A 22,979-nucleotide genomic window follows, 5' to 3' on the forward strand; every position below is an offset into this window, starting at 1 on the left:
GCTATTCAAAGGACAAAATATATTCAAAAGCCAAGTTGATACCAATGACTATAGTCCTTTCACTTTATTTTGTCAAGACATTTAAACAGATGGTGTACTAAATTTTATTCTTTTTAATTTTTATTTTTAATGGAGTCTTGCTCTGTTGCTTAGGCTGGAGTGCAGTGATGTGATCATAGCTTACTGCAGCCTTGAACCCCTGGGCTCCAGGAATCCTTCCACCTTATCCTCCCTAATAGCTGGAACTGCAGACATGCACCACCAGGCCTGGCTAAGTTTTAAAATTTTTGTGTAGAGATGAGGTCTTGCTCTGTTGACCAGACTGGTCTTGAATTCCTGGGTGCAAGTGATCTCCTGCCTTGGGCCTCCCAAAGTGAATTTTAATCTTTTGATTGCGAAATAAATACAGATATAGAAAACCACACCAGAAATTGTGTAGCTTAACTTTAGTACTTTGTAGACATAGCTTTGTAGTCACTACCTAGATCAAAAAGTAGAACTTCGGCAGGTACCCCAGAAGCTCTTCTGTATGCCCATCTCAGCCACTGCCCTTCTCTTCTCCACATTTCATCCTGACTTTTATATTATTTCCTTCCTTGTGTTTCTTTATGGCTCAGTCACCTAATATTCATCTCTAGATGTTAGGGTTTAAACTTGCCGATATAAAACTTGGGTTTTTGAAGTCTCTTAACTTACAGGCCTTCCCCCATTCCTTTCTTTTATTTATATTATGGCATGTGTAATGGGGGGATGAGGGCAATATCACCCACATGGGGGCTAAAATTAGTCCTTTAGGGGCAAAAAAACCCTTATACATTACAATGGTTTGTGACCTTCCAAAGGCCCCAGTAGGTGAAGAAATATAACATGTATCTGTGGCATTAAAATTTTATGGGAGGAGGGGCGACTTGAAAACAATGTTTAAAATGACTCCTTAGAGGGGCTAATAATGAAAGAAACACTGATCCATGGAACCTGGGCTATTTGGCCTGTAGTGTTTCCCTCAAACTACATTTTGCTATTGCATACTCCTGATGATTGAGGTTCCTCTCTGTATTGCCTTCAGTGTGGCAGATGAATCCAAAGGCTTGATCATTCTCAAGCCTGATCCTTTGGCAAGACTTACAGGTGGTTTTGCATTCTTTCACTGGGAGGCACACCGTGTCTGCTTTGTGCCCCTTTTTGATGTTGCAGCTATTGAGGCTTAATGCCTACACATCTGTCTTTTGGGGTTGCAAAACGAATTCCATCATTTTATTTTCATTATTTTTGATTTTGATATAAACACCAATTATTTCATTATTTTCATTCATTATAAAGTCAGTAATGAAGATAACGACTTGGCTCTCTCTTATCCTCAATTGATGACCAATGTTTTAAAAAATATTGTTTGTTTGTGGATTTAGTTTTATTTGGTGGGTTTCAAATCCATTGCAGTTTTTATTCTTATTGAAGCTCACGTTCCATCTTTAGTCAGTGGGGTCTTCTTCGTGTCAGCTTGTTAATCTTCTTAACAGGACTAGTAATCTTTGATAGCCCACTTGACAGTTCTGAGATGTTTCGGGCTCATCTGTGTATTTTCTGTGTCAGACCTGTAATTAACCATTTCTTTTTTCCTTTTTTTTTTTTGAGACAGAGTCTCACTCTGTTGCCCAGGTTGGAGTGCAGTGGCTGATCTCAGCTCACTGCAACCCGCACCTCCTGGGTTCAAGGGATTCTCGTGCCTCAGCCTCCTGAGTAGCTAGGATTACAGGCATGTACCACCATGCCCAGCTAATTTTTGTTTTTTCATAGACATAAGGTTTCACCATGTTGACTAGGCTGGTCTGGAACTCCTGGCCTGAAGTGATCTGCCCTCCTCAGCCTCCCAAAGGGCTAGAATTATAGGTGTGAGCCACTGCACCCTGCTAGTCAGCCATTTCTTCGAGAAGCCCTGGTTTCTTTTAAGACCACAATCTGGTGTAAGAGATTTCAGGACCACAGTCTGGTGTAAGAGATGCTTACAGTTTTCTATATAGGCCATTGTTCTAGGACTTTTCAAAGGACAGAGCTAGACCCCTCATGAGTTCATATATATTTCCTATTCAAATTCGGGATAAAGGTTTTTAAAATCTAACTTCTGTAATACACGTGCATCTCCTTTCTTCTATATTGAGAGTTCTGGTTCTCAAGGACATTGATAGGTTTAGGATACCTCATAATTCATTTTAACTCTCATTTCTGTATTTAATGCTCACCACCACTCCTTATGTTGATGTGTCTTTGGTCATGTTGGTTATCTGAAGCTCAGCTTTTGGTAGATTCCTCTGAAAGGGCTTTCTGAATTCTTACATAGTGATAACAGTTGTACCATTATACTTCAAGGTTAGTTTTGCTGGATAACAGATCTTTGGCACACATTTCTTTCCTTCAGCATCTGAAATATGTTACTTTGTTTTCTTCAGTCATGAAGTGTTGCTGTTGAAAAGTCTGATAATCTGAATTTCTTCTCCATTGTAAGTCGTGTGCTCTTTTTGCTTAGATGCTAAAACTTTTTTTTTTTTTAAGACCGGTAGTTTGACCAGTCTTTTCTAATAAATATTATGGTCTTATAATATTCAAGTGCTTTCTTCCCCTCCCCCTGCACCCCCAGGAAGGTTTTCTGGAGTTACAGATCTGAGCATTTGTTCCGTTCCCTTGCATTGACTTGCTTCTTTAGAGACGTTTATTGTTTGTTTGTTGGGTCTTTGCCTATTGTCCATGCTGGTAACTTTTTCTCAAGTCCTTTTTTAGCTTGCTTTGTTTTTTATTGTAGGAAAATATACACAACATAAAATTTACCTTTTTGATCATTTTTAAGTGTATATTTCTGTGGTATTAAGTACATTCCCATTATTATACAACCATTACCATCACCTATCTCCATACCTCTTTTCATCTGGCAGCAGTTGAAGTCCATACCCATTAAACACTTAGTCCTCATTTTCCACTCCTCCTGGCTTCTGGCAACCACCATTCTGCTTTCAGTTTCTATGATTTTGACCACTCTAGGTATATATGTATGTGGAATCATACAACATTTGTCCTTTTGTGGCTGGCGTATTTTACTTACCATAATGTTCTCAAGGTTCATCCATATCGTAGCATATTTCACAATGTCTTCCCCTTTTGAGACTGAATAATATGCCATTGAATGTATATAACACATTTTGTTTATCCATTCATCCATCAGTGGGCACTTGGGTTGCTTTCACTTTTTGGCTGTCGTGAATAATACTGCTATGAATGTTGGTGTACAAATGTCTGTCCTACTCCCTGCTTTTAATTCTTTTGAGTATGCACCCAGAAGTGGAATTACTGAATCATATGGTAATTCTGTTTAATTTTTTTGAGGGACCGCCATGCTGTTCTGCATAACAACTGCACCATTTTACATTTCTAACAGAAATGTGCAAGGCTTCCAGTTTCTCCACATGCTTGTCAACACTTTTTTTTTTATGCTTTTTAAAAAATAATAGCCATCCTACTGGGTGTGAAGTGGTAATGGGTATGAATTTGTTGTATTATTTGCTCTTGCTTTCCCTAGTTTAGCCTTTGTTTCTAAAGTGATATTTTTCTTAATTTAAAATTTTTTTCTTGAGTTCTGTCACCTTTCAGAATTTTTCTAATTCTGACTTACATGGCTCTTTTGTTTCATCATTTTTTTTTTTTTTTTTTGAAACGAAGTCTTGCTCTGTCGCCCAGACTGGAGTGCAGTGGTGCAATCTTGGCTCACTGCAAGCTCCGCCTCCCGGGTTCATGCCATTGTCCTGCCTCAGCCTCCCGAGTAGCTGGGACTACAGGCGCCCGCCACCACGCCCGGCTAATTTTTTTGTATTTTTTTAGTAGAGAGGGGGTTTCACCATGTTAGCCAGGATGGTCTCCATCTCCTGACCTCGTAATCCGCCCACCTTGGCCTCCCAAAGTGCTGAGATTATAGGCATGCGCCACCATGCCCGGCCTGTTTTTCATCATTTTTAAAAGTCTCCTAGCTTAATTTGAAATAGGATGTTATAGTTTTGATCAATTTTGGGGGCATTTCTTTTTGTAAATATATTGAAATTTTATTTGAATATAGGGACAAACTTGTGTAAAATAATGTGTACCTTAAAAAATACTGGAGGTTTAGGAATTCTAAAATAATATTTAGTTAGTTGACAAAGTATTTGTAATTTCTGTTTTATTAATTTACAAATACATCCAGAGAACCTTCCATTTCTGCAACACAGATATATAGAACAATCTTATCCCTAAGAACCATATAATAGATAAAAGTAATTCAGGCAGAATTGCATGACCTTTAAGAGTTCTACAACAAAAACAACAAAGGTTAGAATTGTGAATATGGCTAATAGTAGCTACCATTTATTGAGTGTATACTCTGTGCTAGGCATGAGCATCAAATACTGAATTTTTGGTATTCAACTTTGAGAATTGTGGCGTCAAATGTGAAACTTAAAAATTTGTGCATTTATGGCATGAGATAAATCATGCAACAATAGCAATTTTATGTTGCTATTAATGTTGTCTGAACTCCAAGCTGAAAAGGTGGGATTAACAACTGAAAAAGCTGTAATGTTACTGTTCTGTATAATTTAAATCAGAAAACATAAGGTTCCCAGTTTTTTCTTGGCAATATCATTTTATGAGGAAGTTAGCAAGACATACACTGTCATAAAGGTTGCTTTAGTTTAATTTCTATTTGTCACACTATAGAAAAAATGTTAATGACTCTTAATTTAATTGTGCCACATAGCACTAGTTGGCATTTGTTTTGAAGTGGATAGACTGGTCTGCTTTTAGAGTTACCATTTTTTATTTTCAATTTTGAAGGATTTGTCATCTGAAGACATGGTGGTATTAAATGTATTGATAATGGGATCTTTAGCAGGTTTTTTTGGTGGATGGTGAAAGAGATGGTCAAGATTAAGATGGGAGAGACATTTTTTTCTTTCTGTTTTACTTTTTATTATAAGATTGGCCTTATTAAAGTCTTAAAATGCTTTTTCTCCCCATTGAATACAATGAACAATGCTTAAAAGTTCTCATTAATGCTTTTATGTGATTATTTCAAGCGGATTTTGGAGTATCAGCTAAAAACACGAGGACAATTCAAAGAAGAGATTCCTTTATTGGTACACCATATTGGTATGTATTCAGTTTTATGAATTTATAGTATTAGTCATGTCAGCAGTTATAATAACTCATTAATTTTGTCCACATAATTGATTATACCATGTGGTTTGCAATCACTGTTATTAAACATGTTAACTTTTAATTATCTGTCTTCATAGGATGGCTCCTGAAGTAGTCATGTGTGAAACATCTAAGGACAGACCCTATGACTACAAAGCTGATGTTTGGTCCCTCGGTATCACTTTAATAGAAATGGCTGAGATAGAACCACCTCATCATGAATTAAATCCAATGCGAGTGCTGCTAAAAATAGCAAAATCTGAGCCACCTACATTAGCACAGCCATCAAGATGGTAAAAATATTATTTAAAAAGCTTAATAAGAAACAAACGATATTAGGAAGCAAAACTTGATGTTACATTCTCACAGTTTTCCGAGAGTATTTAAAATTGGGTACATGGTACGAAGATTATATGAATTAGAAAAGTGATTTTTGGTATATTTCTCTTAAGGACCATTAAAAATCTTCGAGCTCACTTTTCCCATATATCTGAAAATATGAGTGATTTGAGTTTTGCATGAGAAAGGTATTTTCTGTACTATGAGGAAGTGAGGCATATAGATTGATCTATATTTGTGAAATTTATTAGAAATTTTGTGCTTTTTGGCATACTTGTGAGTATATGGCTATGTCTCAGTGATTATGTACCTACTTACATATATGTCTAACATCTATTTACAAATGAATAAGTTTTATAAAATCTTAATAGTCTCATTAACTAGTTTTTTAAATGTTGAATTAATACTATTACATACATAATGAAACTTAAGCATAACTTATCAAAGAGTTTTGTTTGATTTGATTAACAAGAAAGTAAAATAGAATGTTACTGTTAAAATTTATTTTAAAGGTCTTCAAATTTTAAGGACTTTCTGAAGAAATGCTTAGAAAAGAATGTGGATGCTAGGTGGACTACCTCTCAGCTACTACAGGTAAAAGAGTATGACAACAGCAAATAATATAATTATGTTAACATCTCTGTAAGAATATAATTTCATATTCAGTGTGCTTTCTTTCCACTTAAGTTTTCCTGTGGAGAGTCAAAATGGCAATAGTTAGCATTTGCTTTACAAAATAAACGCTGCTGTTACCAACAGGCATTTAGCTTAAACGTTATGCCTCCTGTGCTTTTTTGATTCAGTTTAATTGTTCTTTTCATTTTGGTAGTTATTTCCATTATGTCTCTCCAATTACTAGAAAGCAAGCTCCTTGGGGACAGGGGCTGTGAACTAATTAATTAAAAAATGTCTTACAGTGAGGGTAAATAGTAAATATTGTTGACTTAAAAAAAATGTTGCTAAAGTGGTTGGGTAAATTTAATTTTGCTTTATAGAAGGACTACTTGTAACATATTAAATAAAAATTTGTCTATTAATTTTATAGGTGGACAAATAAAATGACAAATCTTGAGGCAGTTGCTGTTAGGCTGAGTTATTATGTAACTCCATCATAGTGTTTTAGGTTGACGTATTTATCTGGGGGTAAAGCAGGAAAAAATTGCTTTGTTGTGTGCAGCAAGTATACCCCTGAAACACACTTTCTATTATTTTGTTACCCCACACTTGAAGCCCTTAGTCTGTGACAGACACTGTTAAATGTTGAGTATACAAAGATGAATAAAATGTCTTCTTAGTCTCAAGAATTTTAGAACCATGTCAAGAATACAGGTGTTTGTAGATACTTTTAACAGAACTCTAAAGATTTTTATAATTTTGAGGCTTTGATAGGCTTTATAGAGGTGGATACTTTTTAAGAAGTAATAATGAGGCCAGGTGTAGTGGCTCATGCCTGTAATCCCAGCACTTTGGGAGGCTGAGGCGGGTGCATCGCCTGAGGTCACGAGTTCCAGACCAGCCTGGCCAATATAGTGAAACCCTGTCTCTACTAAAAATACAAAAATCAGCTGGGCATGGTAGTGCATGCCTGTAATCTTACCTACTCGGGAGGCTGAGGCAGGAGAATTGCTTGAACCTGGAAGATGGAGATTGCAGTCAGCCAAAATCGTGCCACCGTACTCTAGCCTGAGTGATAGAGTGAGACTCTGTCTCAAAAAAAAAAAAAAAAAAAGGAAGTAATAATTTAGTGACCTGAAGTTTGCTTTAAATTTCAGTTAAAATTTTTGATAATGAAATTTTCAAACGTACAGAAAGTACATATACCTACTACCCAGATATAACAATTCTTATCATTTTTGACAAATTTGCTTCAGATTCTTAAAAATGTACAGATGCAGTTCTAGGCAGTCCCTGCTTTTGCTCAACCCCCCTCCCCTCTTTCTTTCTCAGATGTAGCATTATCTGAAGTTGTCTGTCGTTTTCCTGCCCACATGTTCGTAATTTTACCACATAAGAATGTGTGTTGTGTGTGTTTGAAACTTAATTTAGTAGTATTCCAGTTGTTGAGTATGCTGTTTTTAATGTTCAACAGCATCCTTTTGTTACTGTTGATTCCAACAAACCCATCCGAGAATTGATTGCAGAGGCAAAGGCTGAAGTAACAGAAGAAGTTGAAGATGGCAAAGAGGAAGATGAAGAGGAGGAAACAGAAAATTCTCTGGTCAGTATTTAGGAAAGAAATTTCATTTAGTTAATTTTTAGAGTTGGATTTTGAGGTGTAGTTGTACCTGTATGTAAGGATTGATGGTTGGCAATACAAAATCTTTAAATTTAGACCTGAAGATTAGTAGCAAGGTTGCTCCTTGCTGCACATTTTTGTTACATTTCCTTTTTTTTTTTTTTTTTTTTTTTTTGAGATGGAGCCTCGCTGTGTCACCCAGGTTGGAGTGCAGTGGTCACCACAACTGCTGCCTCCCGGTTTCAAGTGATTCTCTTGCCTCAGCCTCCCGAGTAGCTGGGACTACAGGTGTGTGCCACCATGTCCAGCTAATTTTTGTATTTTTAGTAGAGATGGGGTTTCACCATGTTGGCTGGGCTAGTCTCGAACTCCTGACCTCAAGTGATCCGCCCTCCTCGGCCTCCCAAAGTGCTGGTATTACAGGTGTGCGACACTGCAGCTGGCCCATTTTTGTTATATTTCTTATGAGAAGAATTAACTTTAATAATTTAAAGTTAATTCTTTAAATTCAGCAACATTCACTGAATAAAGATCTTAAATCATTGTATGTCTGTAAACATTGTTTTGGTCACTCTTAGGGTCATGTTTTAACACTAAAAATATATTAAATCTTTTTTAGCCAATACCTGCAAGTAAGCGTGCATCTTCTGACCTTAGTATCGCCAGCTCTGAAGAAGATAAACTTTCACAAAATGCTTGTATTTTGGAATCTGTCTCAGAAAAAACAGAACGTAATAACTCTGAAGATAAACTCAACAGCAAAATTCATAATGAAAAACCCACCACTGATGAACCTGAAAAGGCTGCGGAGGATGTTAGTGAACATGTTACTGATGATCAGTTAGAAGCAATGACTGAACTCCATGACAGAACAGCAGTAATCAAGGAGAATGAGAGAGAGGAGAAGAGGCCCAAGCTTGAAAATCTGCCTGACACAGAAGACCAAGAAACTGTGGACATTAATTCAGTCAGTGAAGGAAAAGAGAATAATATAATGATAACCTTAGAAACAAATATTGGACGTAATCTGAAATCTGAGGAAGAAAAGGATCAGGAAAAGCAACAGATGTTTGAAAATAGGCTTACAAAATCTGAAGAAATTAAAGATACTATTTTGCCAACAGTAGATTTAGTTTCTCAAGAGACTGGAGAAAAAGAGGCAAATATTCAGGCAGTTGATAGTGAAGTTGGGCTTCCAAAGGAAGACACCCAAGAGAAATTGGGGGAAGACGACAAAACTCAAAAAGATGTGATCAGCAATATAAGTGATGTGATAGGAACATATGAGGCAGCAGATGTGGCTCAGAAAGCAGATGAAGACAGTGCTGAGGATACGCAGAGTAATGATGGGAAAGAAGTGGTCGAAGTAGGCCAGAAATTAATTGATAAGCCCATGGTGGGTCCTGAGGCTGGTGGTACTAAGGAAGTTCCTATTAAAGAAATAGTTGAAATGAATGAAATAGAAGAAGGTAAAAATAAGGAACAGGTAATAAACAGTTCAGAGAACATAATGGACATCAATGAGGAACCAGGAACAACTGAAGTTGAAGCAATTACTGAGTCAAGTGTCACTGAAGAAATGGAAGTCAGAAGTGTGGTAGCTGATACTGACCAAAAGGCTTTAGTAAGTGAAGTCCAGGATGCTTCTAAAGTCACTACTCAGATAGATAAAGAGAAAAAAGAAATTCCAGTGTCAATTAAAACAGAGCCTGAAGTCACTGCAGTTTCACAGCCCAGTGAACCTCAGCCCGTTCTAATACCCAGTATTAATATCAACTCTGACGGTGGAGAAAATAAAGAAGAAATAGGTTCTTTATCAAAAACTGAAACTATTCTGCCACCAGAATCTGAGAATCCAAAGGAAAATGATACTGATTCAGGCACTGGTTCTACTGCTGATACTAGCAGCATTGACTTGAATTTATCCATCTCTAGCTTCCTAAGTAAAACTAAAGACAGTGGATCAATATCTTTACAAGTAAGTGTGCATGAGTCATTGTTTGAAATTTGCTTTGTCATTTTCTCAATTCAGAGTTTATGTGAAATTGATGTCTTGAAAATAAAACAGCATTAAATCAATGTAGTATTAACCATATAAATTCTTACAGCCTATGAAAGCAGTTAAAAGAACCAAGGAGATTCTGGATGTAATCTTTAAATTTTGTGGTAGGATCTACCTATTTTTGCAAATCTGATGCAGATAAACAGTATAATATGGTTGCTTGGTGTGATTAGGTTCTTTTATTGGACATATCTAGATGCAACATTAGCAAGAATCAACAATATATGAGAGAATTAGAAATTGAAAGAATGATCTCTTTTTAAGCACATTTAGGGTATAAACAATCCTTGATTTACCATTGGCCCATGCAGTCACAGATATTGCTACTGCCATGAGAACCATTGTGGGGAAAACAAAACAAACACTACAGCCCAGAACATGTGGAGCTTTGAGTGTAATTCTCAAATCTTAGTGTGATTAGGGGTTACTAGGGGCTATGTAGAAGTCTGGAATGGGTCCCAAGAATCAGTATTTGTAACAAAAGATCCCACAGAATTCTGATGCAGGTGATCCATGGGCCACCCCTTGGAAAATACTTCTTAGACCCTCTGGGTTGATAGTAGCAGAAGAGAAGACAGAAAAGCAGGAACAACCTAGGAAAAGTGACTTAGATGGATCTCCAGGGCATGAGTGATCAGTCTGCCTATCTGCCCCAAATGGTTACATGTATTCTTCTTTTTTCAGTTTACTTTCTTTCACTGACTGAAATAACCACCACTCTGAAATTCATTCACTGACTTAATAGCCTCTTTTTAAAATACAAATAACTTGTATAAGAATGAAGGATATATTAATTATTGAACTTTTAGTAGGAGCTGAAGAAATGTGAAGTTTGGAGGTTAAGGTGTAGGTAGGTGTATTTTTTGGAGTGTGCCATCTTTAGATTTTAGAGGAATCCTGGGCAGGATACTGTAGTCCTGGACTCAGGAAGAAGAGCATGAGGATCCTGGAACCCTGGAGAAGAGAACAGTAAGAGGAGAGGATGCAGAAAGGTGATTGGAAGGTGCCAAAGAGAAAATATTTAAAAATCGGATGCATTTTGAGTTTAGTATTTTCACATTCCATTTTTGCTCCTTCTGCCTTCTAACTCTTTCTTCTATATCAAAACCCAGTAAGTATCTGCCCTGAACACTTAATTTGTTTACCAAAATGTATTTGTAGGAGTCATATGTCTGTTATTTCTGTTCGCATTTAAATGTTTTTGGATACCAATTGAGAAATGAAGAGTTTAGTCTTGATAAAGAATTTTAGGCCATAGCTAGCAACCAAATCTGGTACTTTTGGGATGCAGTGGAGGCACTGTCTTTGTAGTAACCCTAAATCATACATGTATCTCTGGCCTTGAGATGGAGGGAGGGGCTGTTGATATTATTGTTACTGATTAAGTAGATTTTGATTCCCAGTGCTGGCAGTGTTTAAAAATTACTGGAGAGCTTTTTCAAAAAAATAGATTTCCAGCTACCCCCAGACCTGTCAATCTAGATTTTTTTAAGAGATGAGCCACACAAGTTCATTTTTAATTGTTTTGTCAGTGAAAAAGCAGAGATATCTGAGAAGCTACAAAGTGAAAAGATGAAAAAAAGAGAACATATGAAAGTTCTACTGATTATGTGAATTGCTCATGATTACTCGTGCCTAATTATAATGTGTCATAAAAGCTATATGTGAACATGATGAAAATGCATACTTTGAAAAAATTTGATTTCATCTGTGAAGACGTGTAAGTCAGATGACGTTTAAGGTGTTATAACTGGTTCCACAGATGAGTCTGTTGCTTTATATTTATACTTTCTATGTGTAGTCTGCCTGGCTGTTCAGTTGTTTTGTCTTAAGAAAGAAAGAAATGTTAAAAGAAGAAGAAAATGTTTCCTATCTCCAGTATTCCCTGTACAAAGCCTAACTAAAATAAAATCTCTCTCAGGAAACAAGAAGACAAAAGAAAACATTGAAGAAAACACGCAAATTTATTGTTGATGGTGTAGAAGTGAGTGTAACAACGTCAAAGATAGTTACAGATAGTGATTCCAAAACTGAAGAATTGCGGTTTCTTAGGTGAGTAGAGAAACAACGTAATAAAAACTGGTTTGTGACTTCTTTTCAGTCTCTGAAAAGTCAGAAGAGTAGAGAAACAAAGGTAAATTATTGGCTAATTTTTTATTATTCTTTTACTATTGTTGCACTTGAAAGAAAATTTTTAGAGCTTAAAAAAAAAAGTATTTCAGAAGTATAATTTTTACTGTCTTCTGTGTCATCACCATTAAATTTTGTCAGACGTCAGGAACTTCGGGAATTAAGATTTCTTCAGAAAGAAGAGCAGAGAGCCCAACAACAGCTCAATAGCAAACTGCAGCAACAACGAGAACAAATTTTCCGGCGCTTTGAGCAGGAAATGATGGTAAAGTCTGATTTTTATACCATTTTATACCCTTTTGTGTTAATAATGACATTTAGTGCATTTAAAAAAAAAAAAAGGTTACAGAACTTGATCTCTGATTGCCAGATTTCTCTAGCTTTGTGATTTATTTCTGGCATTTTTATCATTTTGGTGTTCTGGATGCCTTTTATTGATTTATTCTTTTTTCTTGAAAGGATTTTCTGTCCTAGTCTACCTCAAGCTGTTTATGGTGTGATGTTTTATTTTTCTCTCATGAAAACTTAAAATCATGAAGTCAGTGAACAATGTTCCTAGATTTGCCTATTGCTGGATAATTTTTCAGTGCTCTAATTCGATCTTTCAGATTTGGAATCCAAGATTTTAAGCCAGTTTAGAGCAGTTGCCTTCAAACCTAGCTGAGCAGTAGGACTCCTCAGGGGCTTTTAAAAAATGTGCTTTATTCTGTGGCTTCTACAGTTAAGCCTGCACATCTCTTTTTCCTACTGCTAGAGGAAATAGTGGTTACTAGTCCCAGGTAGCTGTCACTGAGTCCTTCAGTTTTTGCCTTGTGTCCAAAGTTGGAAAAGGAATTAATAATGTAATATAAAATTTTTGTAATTTATGTTGACTATCTGCCTTAATGTAGGTTAGAAAAAGTATCATTTGAAATGTTATAGTACTCATGTTTTGAATATAGTCCTTGTGTTGACTTGTAATTTTAATTGATAAAGATTGTTTTGTGTAATTAGCCGGGTGAGGTGGAGGGCGCCTGTAGTCCCAGCTACTTGGGAGGCTGAGGCAGGAGAATGGCGTGAACCCGGGAGGCGGAGCTTGCAGTGAGCCGAGATTGCACCACTGCACTCCATCCTGGGCGACAGAGTGGGACTCCGTCTCAAAAAAAAAAAAAAAAACTTTTTTGTGTGTGAACTGTGGATTGTTGATTACATGAGCTGGATCATAACTGAGATTTCCTAAGAAAATAATGAACTTTTGTTCTCATTGAGTATTTTTATAGTACTTATATTGTTTTCCAAAACCTTATAAAATCTGTATTTCTACCCCACCATACTTTCTAAAATGTTTTACTTTTCAATTTTTTAAAAAAGAAAATATACATTACAAATAAGTAACTATACCTGTATTCAAAAACAGTGTTACTGAGTATTATATAAACAGGAGTCTTGTTGAAAGCGTAGATTTATAATTCCAAAAGATCTATTCCAATAGAATAAGATGTTTATTGTAAGAATCTTAATGTGGAAATCTGAAAATGACAAGTAATCTTATTATTAATAATATTATTAATAGTATTATTTTATTAAAGTAGACTTCAAATAAGCCCTTTGATTTATCAAAAATTTTATTGGATATTGAAATTTTTCTAATTTGCTTTACTACTTCACAACAATTGGCTATTCTTCTGGATAATTTAAAAACTTTGAACATTCAACTAGTATAATAGAAAACAAATTTTGGGTCGGGCGCAGTGCCTTACACCTGTAATCCTGGCACTTTGGGAGGCCGACGTGGGCAGATCACTTGAGGCCAGGAGTTCGAGACCAGCCTGGCAAACATGGTAAAACCCTGTCTCTACTAAAAATACAGAAAACGTATGTAATTCCATCTACTCAGGAGGCTGAGGCATGAGAATCATTTGAATCTGGGAGGCAGAGGTTGTAGAGAGCAGAGATTGCACCACTGCACTCCAGCCTGGGTGACAGAGGGAGATCCTGTCTCAAAAAGAAAAGAAAACAAACAAACAACAGAAAAGGAAAAGAAAAAAAAAAAAAGACCAGGCACAGTGGTTCATGCCTGTAATACCAGTATTTTGGGAGGCCAAGGCAGGAGGATTACTTGAGCCCAGAAGTTTAAGACCAACCTAGGCAACATAGTGATAGCCCCATCTCTCCAAAAGAATAAATAAATAAATAAATAAATAAATAAATAAATAAATAAAAAGATAAGCTGGGCATGATGGCATGCACCTGTAGTCCAAGCTACTTTGGAGGCTGAAGCAGGAGGATTGTTTGAGCCCAGGAGGCTGAGGCTGCAGTCAACTGTGATCGTGCAACTGCACTCCAGCCTGGGTGACAGAATGAGACCCTGTCTAATAAATAAATAAAATAGAAAAAAATTTTCCATGTTAGAAAAAAATGAACTCATTTTTTTGAGAATTTTCATAACATATTTTACTGCATTTGACTTTTTATTGTAAAGGTTATAGCACATTACTAAATTTAAATACTAGTTGTGTTCTCTTAGGAAACATCTTTACTATAAGGAGTTAATATGGGTGATGGAAAAATTATCATCTTGAGCTGTATTGTTTTACAGAGTAAAAAGCGACAATATGACCAGGAAATTGAGAATCTAGAAAAACAGCAGAAACAGACTATCGAACGCCTGGAACAAGAGCACACAAATCGCTTGCGAGATGAGGCCAAACGCATTAAAGGAGAACAAGAGAAAGAGTTGTCCAAATTTCAGAATATGCTGAAGAACCGAAAGAAGGAGGTAAGTGTACACCACTGTTTTTAACTACTAAAGCTTTTTTTTTTTTTTTTTTAAATTGTTTTAAGACTATCTAAGGAGTTAGGAATACTAATAATACTTGATAGTTAAATAGCACTCATTCATTCTTTCATTTGGTCTTCTCAGCAGTCATATAGAGTTGTAATAAGGTCAGTCATTATTCCCATTTTACTGCCAAAAAAACTGGAGTAAGAGAGGTTTTAGTGACCTGTTCACAGACTACCCCTAAATGTCCAGCTAAAACTTGAATCAAGTCTTCAAATTGAGTTTAATCCATTTTCCTGTCTACCATTGTCCTTAATGCAACACATTTAAGTCCTTATACAAAAGTATTTTTTAGAAAACTTACTATGTTGTGTTTGCCAGTGGCAGCAGTAATTCATTTTATTATTTATAAGTTGTCATCTTTAATTCATACTTTTAACAATTTTGTTTGTTGATTAGCTTCATTGCCTTTCATGGATATTGTGCCAAACAAAAGCTGAATAACCTGAAATTTGACATGCTACCTATAACTATCAAATTGTGAGGTACTTTGAAGAACTAGAAGTGGAACATATCTGTAAAGTCATTTGATTAGATTGAGTTTTTTCATTGTTTCCTGAAACTGTTTCATTTTGTTATAGAATCTGTTTGCAGTATAACAGATTGTCATTGCTTCAGAAGGAAGGTTTACATATTAGCATCTGTTTTTGTCCCAAATTAAAACTAAAAGAACTTTACATGTAGGTAATTTTCCAAGATAATTTTATGATTTATTAACATCTTCAGTATAGGAAGAGAATTTGCCTTTTCATGATATAAAAGACACCAGAGACAATGATTATGATCAACTTTATTAGGGTTGGAACAAGCAGAAACCTCAGCCAAACTAATAAATGCATTTTCACTTTTGTTATACATCTCAAATACCCAGATTCATTGACTTTAACATTTAAATTGAGAAGAAAATTGAATGTCATATTACTGAATCTTAAGGATTTGCTTTGAAAACGGTAGAGTCAAACATTAATACAGTGATTTTATGATTTCTTTAGATAAAGATGAATGAAATGATATGTAATTTTGTTTGATGTGGCTTCCATTTCTAAAGATCACTATTATTACTATTTCTTATGTTTTATGTAGAATTGCTGTATATACTGTTAGGTATGATATTACTGGGGCTGCATGTTAATTTTCTCACAAATAGTTTTTGAGATATTCAGTTAAATTTTAAAAATTTTACAGATAAATACATGGTTTAATCCTAGATATAAAAGTCTCAGTTATTGTTTTTGTTTGGGGGGTAGGAGAGTTTCAGCCGCTGAACATGTTTGAGATCATGATATGCATATTTTAAATAATTACATTATGTATTTTTTTTCCTTATTGCTAAACTTCTTGCATTTGGGGAGTCTCTTCCTTTTAATGGTGATTTGGTTTCATGAGGGATTACTGATGGGAAATTTTAAATACACGATGTTAAATCAAAATCAGTCTCTGTCACGGACCATCAATAGCATGTGGTGATTTGGAATCTGGTTTCTTTTGGTGCTTCTACTTGTAAACACATGATTGTTTTTCATAGTTGGATTACAGATCTATTGTTAGATGGAATAGACTTCTAGGATTTCAAAATGATTAAAAGAAGGAGCTCTGAAATATACTTCATTCTATATTTTATCTGCTATAATAAATCATAGCTTACTAAACTTACTTTTAAGAGTGCTCATATTACCAATTTTTAAGTTGACAGGCTTGGCTTAACTTGTCAGCAAAGGGGAATGTTATCCTAATCCTATTCAGATACATTCGTTTTTACCACACCATGTATAAAATGGTGTGTTTATGAAAAACCTTAGTATCCATTTATTTCTCCTTTGTGTATTCTAAGACTTGCTTTCCTTTTTTCTTTTTGGCCTCATTAAGTAGATTTTATTTAGCATTGTTTCTTTATCATGATCAAGCCAATTATGAAATTTTGTACTTTTATAAATGGCATTAGCTTTCCTTATGTTCAATATTTCCAACTATGTCAGTAGGTACGTTTGTAATTTTATGATCTTTCAACAAGGTCAGTTGAGTTTATGCCTTTAGTTCAGCATCAGTGCTGCAAGTAATTCTTCGCTGGTTGTCTTTGGACCTTTAAGAGAGAGAATGATGTATAGGGATATTTAGCAACTAATTAACCTTTGTGTGGTGTAATGTCCCTTTCTGCACTGAGATTATGCATGTTCTATTCTTTCATTCTTTTTCACCAGACTAACACCTATGCTAATGCATGTTGAAAGGAACTTTTTAACAACTTTAATATTTGACTTGTAGCTTATCTGCTCTCATAAATGCTTGCTGTGGAGAAAGTATTATTTCCCCACCTCCTGCATGCTTATACACTGTAGGTTATAAATGAAGTGGAGAAAGCACCCAAAGAGCTGAGAAAAGAGCTCATGAAACGCAGGAAAGAGGAGCTTGCACAAAGCCAGCATGCTCAGGTAACAGCAGCAGCTTAATGCTACTAAAAACAGAAAGCACCATTTTCTCACAGCTTGATAAACCATGGTTGAAAGGGTAAATTTTAAGTGTTATTATTATATGATGTTGACTTCTCCCCATTCAAAAACTCCTGGAATCCTCTTTATTTAATACTAAATTCATACTAATGGTGACATTTAAGTTGCTAATATGAAATTAAGTAGAATGTTTGGAAAGTTGACTCCAGATGAAATAAACAAGTATGTGAATGTATAATACACTGTTATCTGATTTTAATCTTGATGGGAGCTTATAGTTTTAAGTAGTAATGCCCATGTTTGATAGAAAACTTTTAGGACATAAAAATAGAGGATGATATATAAGCTTTGTGCTTACAAAAACTATGCCCATTAAAACGCTATTATTTCTATAAAGTTCAGTTACAAGAAAAATAGCAAATGGTAACTTTAAATGGTAGTTCAAACATTTATTACTTTTAAGCGTGACAACATAAGCAACTTTAAGACCAGATTTTAAATATTAAGTACCTTGTTTTTCTTTTTGGTTCAGAATCAAGCAGTTAAACAAATAGACTATTTTTTACATATATATAGTTTAAAGCAGCCTGATCTAGGTTATGATAAAGTTGAGCCTTGTCATAAGATGGGTGAATTCTTTTTTTTTTTTTTTTTTCCCAAGTCGGAGTCTCGCTCTGTCTCCAGGCTGGGTGCAGTGGTACGATCTCAGCTCACTGCAACCTCCACCTCCCGGGTTCAAGCGATTCTCCTGCCTCAGCTTCTGGAGTAGCTGGGACTTACAGGCGTGCGCCACCATGCCCAGCTAATTTTTTGTATTTTTAGTAGAGACGGAGTTTCACCATGTTGGTCAGGATGGTCTTGATCTCTTGACCTCGTGATCTGCCCACCTTGGCCTCCTAAAGTGCTGGGATTACAGGCGTGAGCCACCGCCCTTGGCCGGGTGAATTCTTTACAAAATGAGATAAATTAGTATTTTTAACGGAATTTTCTAGAATTATCTCTCATAAAGTCTTTTATATGAAGGAAGATAAATCTTCTGATTAAATTTATCCTAAGCCTGGCGGCAAGGATAAATGAGCTCAATTTTCCATTACATAAGTCAGTGAAAGGAAGAAGAGATGTGCATCATGTATTAATTGTTCCTTTGGATTAGCTTTTTAATGTCGTTTTATGTGGTTTAACAAGTGGTTCCCAGACTTGTGGATTTTATAGACCCATAAAAAGAAACATAGAAACAATAAAAACCACTGGGGACTGTGACATGGGCTGCCATTAAAAATTTTTTTTTTTAATTTTGCTAAGTAAAGATGTTTTAAAACTGCCATTTCAAAGGAGAGAATATTTTTATTCTCTCCATCATTTCAAAGGAGAGAATATTTTTAACACCATGAAAAATAAGGAAAATATAATCTTAGAATTTAAAACTTAAATCTAGCTTGTCTGAATAAATTTAGTTTGCTTTTGTTTTTTTCTTGCCATGAGCCATTGAAACATTTTGTCTTGGCGTGGTGTGGGGATTCCTAGTTTAAGGTAGTTAATAGCAAACGCAGCATTTACTATGTGTCAGGCATTGTTCTAAATGCTCTATGTGTATGAACTTATTTAATCTGAGTTAATTACCCTTGAGGTAGTCTTATTACCCCCATTTTACAGTTGAGGGAACTAAAGCACAGGAAGGCTGAGTGACCCTGCAAAGGTCACACACCTGGGTAATGGTAGAGCCAGGATTCTCATCCAAGTAAGTGTAGGTACGTGTTTCACACACTGATTCACTGCACCATACTGCCTCTCATATTTAAGCTACCTACTCGTGCTGCAACTTAAACTCTCATCAGCTTGACTCAGTGGTTTTTGGCCATGTCTTGTTACCAAGTGAAGAGGAAGTCCTTGCTGGCCACACTGGTTAATTTGGTTTTCAAACCAGATTAGAATAATATGATTTTTGCCTTGTAAAGGAATATAGATTTTATTAATTCCAAAAGGCCATATATCAAATTCTAAAGTCGAAACTGAGAATTAGTGTTGAATGAATACTATGTTTTAATAAGACTTTGTTGGTAATTATTCGTATAATTTTGGGAATAGGCCAGTATTTTCTGAGTATAGCTGAAAGTAATCATAAATTCCTTCAGTAAATCTAATGAGGAATTTAGTAATCTAACAGATTTTAAAAGTATTTCTGTCTACTGCTTTAAGCGAAGGTACAAAAGCTTTATAACTTTACAGTCTATTTCAAACTTTTTTTGAAAATTCATAAGTAATGGTCATACAGTCATGCAGCTAGAACATATTTGATCATTTAAGTCCAGTGGTTTTCAAACTATACTGACAGGAACTTTTGAGAAGCAACTCTGGGAGTCCCTAAGAAGGCAGGTACTCTGGGCTGTGAGCCCCTGCTTCTGCTTCAATTCAGGCAGCATCACTTTTGCTGTTTTGTAAACTGGGATTTTTTTGGGGTGAGTTTTACAAAAGGAGGTTCTACTTGCTTAAAAAAGAAGAACAACACACTAGAGTTTGGAAACCACTGATCTAGTTCAAATCCTTCATTTTACAGATGAGAAAGGGGTTCCTCTATTAAGTGACTTGTTCCAGGCCTCAAAAAACTGAACATTTGTATAATTATTCTTTTTGTTTACAAAAAGTAATTCAGATATATTCTTACCTGGGAGATGCATTCTATTCTGATCCACAGGGTGTTGCTCAGGTCATGATTCAGTCTTTTCAGTTGTCATCATGTGCAGTCTTCAACGCCCAAATGCAGGACGTAAGTCCCACGTGCCTGTGGGAGGATGGCTTCTCCTGTTTTACCTGCCTTTTCACATGTGCTTTTTCATTGTTGGCTTCATTTGCCAAAATCTAGATGATTGATACATGATAATGTTTGTAATGACAATAATAGCAATCACCTGACTTTAGAGTACAGTATGCTTCAGAATTTTCACATTTGATTCTCATTGCCACCACCCTAATATAGGGATGGAGTCACATAACCATTTTACAGATGAAGAAATTGAGGCACAGAAGACTGTGATCTGCCTCAAGTCACATAAGAGATTAACAGTAGAGCTGGAACTAGAGCACTTTTAACACAGTGTTCTGTCTACCCCGCCACAAATTCTAATTTGGGATGTTCATATTTTTCAAGAAAATAAAATATCCTCTCAATAGTATAAGCTTTGCACATGTGAGAAATTGAATGCTGTGATTAGATTTTTATTTTTGTGTGAAGTGACATTTTGATTGCATATATGTTTATGTAGATGTTTTAATTATGGATATGGTCAGAAAAGCCGTATTAAAAATAGTGATTTTCATTCCATTTAACTCTGTTTTCCATTTATTCAAGTAGTCAATAATGAATAGTGAGTTGCTATTCTCCTTATTGTAGTTTTAAGTTAAGTCTAAAATTCCAAGCTGTATTCTTTCTTGCAGTTTCCATAGGGAAATAACTAGCTCATTTAACACTGTAATTTTTGTTTGTGATGTTTGATATATACAACAGGAGTAGATAGAATACAGCTTGATTTCAACCCCTCCTTTTTTCCTCTGCTGAAATTAGACTTGTTTTTTATTATTGGCAGCTGTTTGACTCTTTTTACAGTTTTCTAAGAGAGTAAGTAAAACACTGATTTTTAAAAGGAGGAGAAATTATGAATTACGATCACTTTTCTGATCATTACCATTTTTAGCCTTTTCATTTAAAATGATCAAATTCTATACAAATAGCCCAATATATCATAACCCTTTCTTACAGTTTTCTAGACCCCAAAGTTGTATTTTTAATGTTTATAGTTACCTGATTAATATGATAAAATTGTTTATCCAAATTTAAACTTGTACTTTTAAAGGGCACTCATTTTACAATTTATGTGTTTACTTTAAAAAATGATTTTTGGCCTTAATAGTTTATGTTCTTTTGTTGTTGTCTTTTATTTGTTAATCCAAGTGATTAAGTCCATCTGTTTTTTTTTTAAGGTGAATGTAGTTTGTGTAATCTTTTTGAAATGTGAGTGCTCTTTTTGTACCTGGAAGTAATTTCTAATTATAAATTCCATTGTGAATGTTCCTGTATTTGGCTTTTGAAGTTAGGAAATTTAGTAAATGTGTAATAACATTAACATTTTGTTTGAGGTAATGAAATATATTGATTAGTGTGTAAGGGACCTTTTCAGATAATTTTTAGCTTTAATATAAAAAATCCTTTATACAGTATCTGACTACATAGTTATCCAGATTCTGCTTAATTTTTCAAGTCTATAGCACTGTAAGGCAGCAGCGTTCTTTGCTAACTGTAATTGTTAGGACTTGTATGCATTGGACTTACATCTGCCTGTCTTGACTTTTACCTGTTGATCCCTATCTTACTTCTGGAGCCACACAGTGCTGGTTCTGCCTGCTTCAGTGTATAGAACAGTCGTAGCTCTTCTTTACCCTGTATGAGTAGCTGCTTTAGGAACACTTCTCTGGTTCTTTCAGGCAGTCATTGTGAGGCATGGTTTCTGAACCCTTTATTCCCAGCTTTGAGTTTTCTGTGGTTTACTTTTGAGCTTTTAAAAATGTGATACCAAGGGAAGGGACCCACTACTCTTTATGTGGACTGAGATCAAGACTGTTGATACTTGGGACCAACTGAGTGGAAGCTCCTTGAAGGCAGAACTGTCTTTCATTGATTTTAGGAACCTTCTAAGTAATATAGTGCCCACCATTTACTAAGTGCTTAAAAAAGGTTTTCTTTGAATTGAAATCTTACCTTAATTTAGACATAAATACAGTAATATGAACAAAAATTGCATAGATGAGAAATTACATTTACTGTTTTAGTGGCACTGGCTTATATTTACCTTTTTTATTTTCCCATAATTATTTATTCACCCCATCCTTTACTTTTGCGTTTAAATTTTTTGTGCCTAAATGTAAGATTTCTATTTATGCTAGTTAATTTAGACCCATTGTTTCTGTCTACACAGATTTTTTTTTTTTAATCCTGTATGTAAACCAATGATAAAAATGTTCAACAAAAGAAAACTCTTTGATATTTTTGCAGGTTACGTTGTTTATTGAACAAGTTTGTATATAGAAATTTTACAATTGAAATTAGAGAAACAATTTAATTTTGTTACAAATAGTTACTAGGGAAAAGAAAAGCTTGAACAACTTTGTCATAACTTAAAAGATAGGCTTGGAGATTTCATATTTCTTTAAATAAAACTCAGAAGCCTTTATTCTAGATAGTTGAATTTAAATATTCATTGAAAATGTTTTCAATGGTAATTGCCGTAATGATAAAGTTTTACAGGTGACTATAGCCAAGTTGGTTAGTTGTATTTTATAGAGGCATTCATTAGTCTTTTCTTTCTGCTACTATATATGTATTTATGCTAAAATACAAATGATGATGCAGATGAGACAGCAGCATTTACGACACCAAATTAGTTCACTCTCTGGCATGAACTGTGTCACCTCCAGAGATTCAGGATGGTAGCAAGGCAGCCATCCTGAGGAGCGGAGTGAGACTCTCTGTGCATTGAGGAGCTGCCTGGCAGTGAGCCAGACCCCATCAGACTCTAAGGCCTCAAGAATAGTTCCAAAATGCATATTAGGTTTTGATCTTCTCAAGGATGTGCAAGCGGGGGGATTACAAGTGAAATTCTGCTTCAATTCTAAATTCTAAATCCACACGAAAATTGATTGAATACTCCTTGAGTCAGTCACCACCTGCTATAACTGCCA

General features: G+C 35.3%; 1 protein-coding gene across 2 annotated transcripts in view; it reads left to right on the plus strand.

Annotated features, from left to right (window-relative positions):
- The window catches only part of SLK (STE20 like kinase), a 61,086-nt gene that overhangs the window by 25,503 nt on the left and 12,604 nt on the right, over positions 1 to 22,979 (plus strand). Inside the window, exons 5-13 of one of the 2 annotated variants that reach the window (XM_007964030.3) lie at positions 5,094 to 5,166; positions 5,313 to 5,507; positions 6,066 to 6,147; positions 7,643 to 7,771; positions 8,409 to 9,767; positions 11,773 to 11,903; positions 12,123 to 12,246; positions 14,560 to 14,739; positions 17,139 to 17,231. In XM_007964030.3, the coding sequence (XP_007962221.3) occupies positions 5,094 to 5,166; positions 5,313 to 5,507; positions 6,066 to 6,147; positions 7,643 to 7,771; positions 8,409 to 9,767; positions 11,773 to 11,903; positions 12,123 to 12,246; positions 14,560 to 14,739; positions 17,139 to 17,231 (2,366 nt within the window). The remainder of the gene's footprint in view (positions 1 to 5,093; positions 5,167 to 5,312; positions 5,508 to 6,065; positions 6,148 to 7,642; positions 7,772 to 8,408; positions 9,768 to 11,772; positions 11,904 to 12,122; positions 12,247 to 14,559; positions 14,740 to 17,138; positions 17,232 to 22,979) is intronic. The other variant, XM_007964031.3, reaches the window with a different exon arrangement.

Source organism: Chlorocebus sabaeus, chromosome 9, assembly GCF_047675955.1.
Source record: "Chlorocebus sabaeus isolate Y175 chromosome 9, mChlSab1.0.hap1, whole genome shotgun sequence".
Classification (NCBI taxonomy): Eukaryota; Metazoa; Chordata; class Mammalia; order Primates; family Cercopithecidae; genus Chlorocebus; species Chlorocebus sabaeus.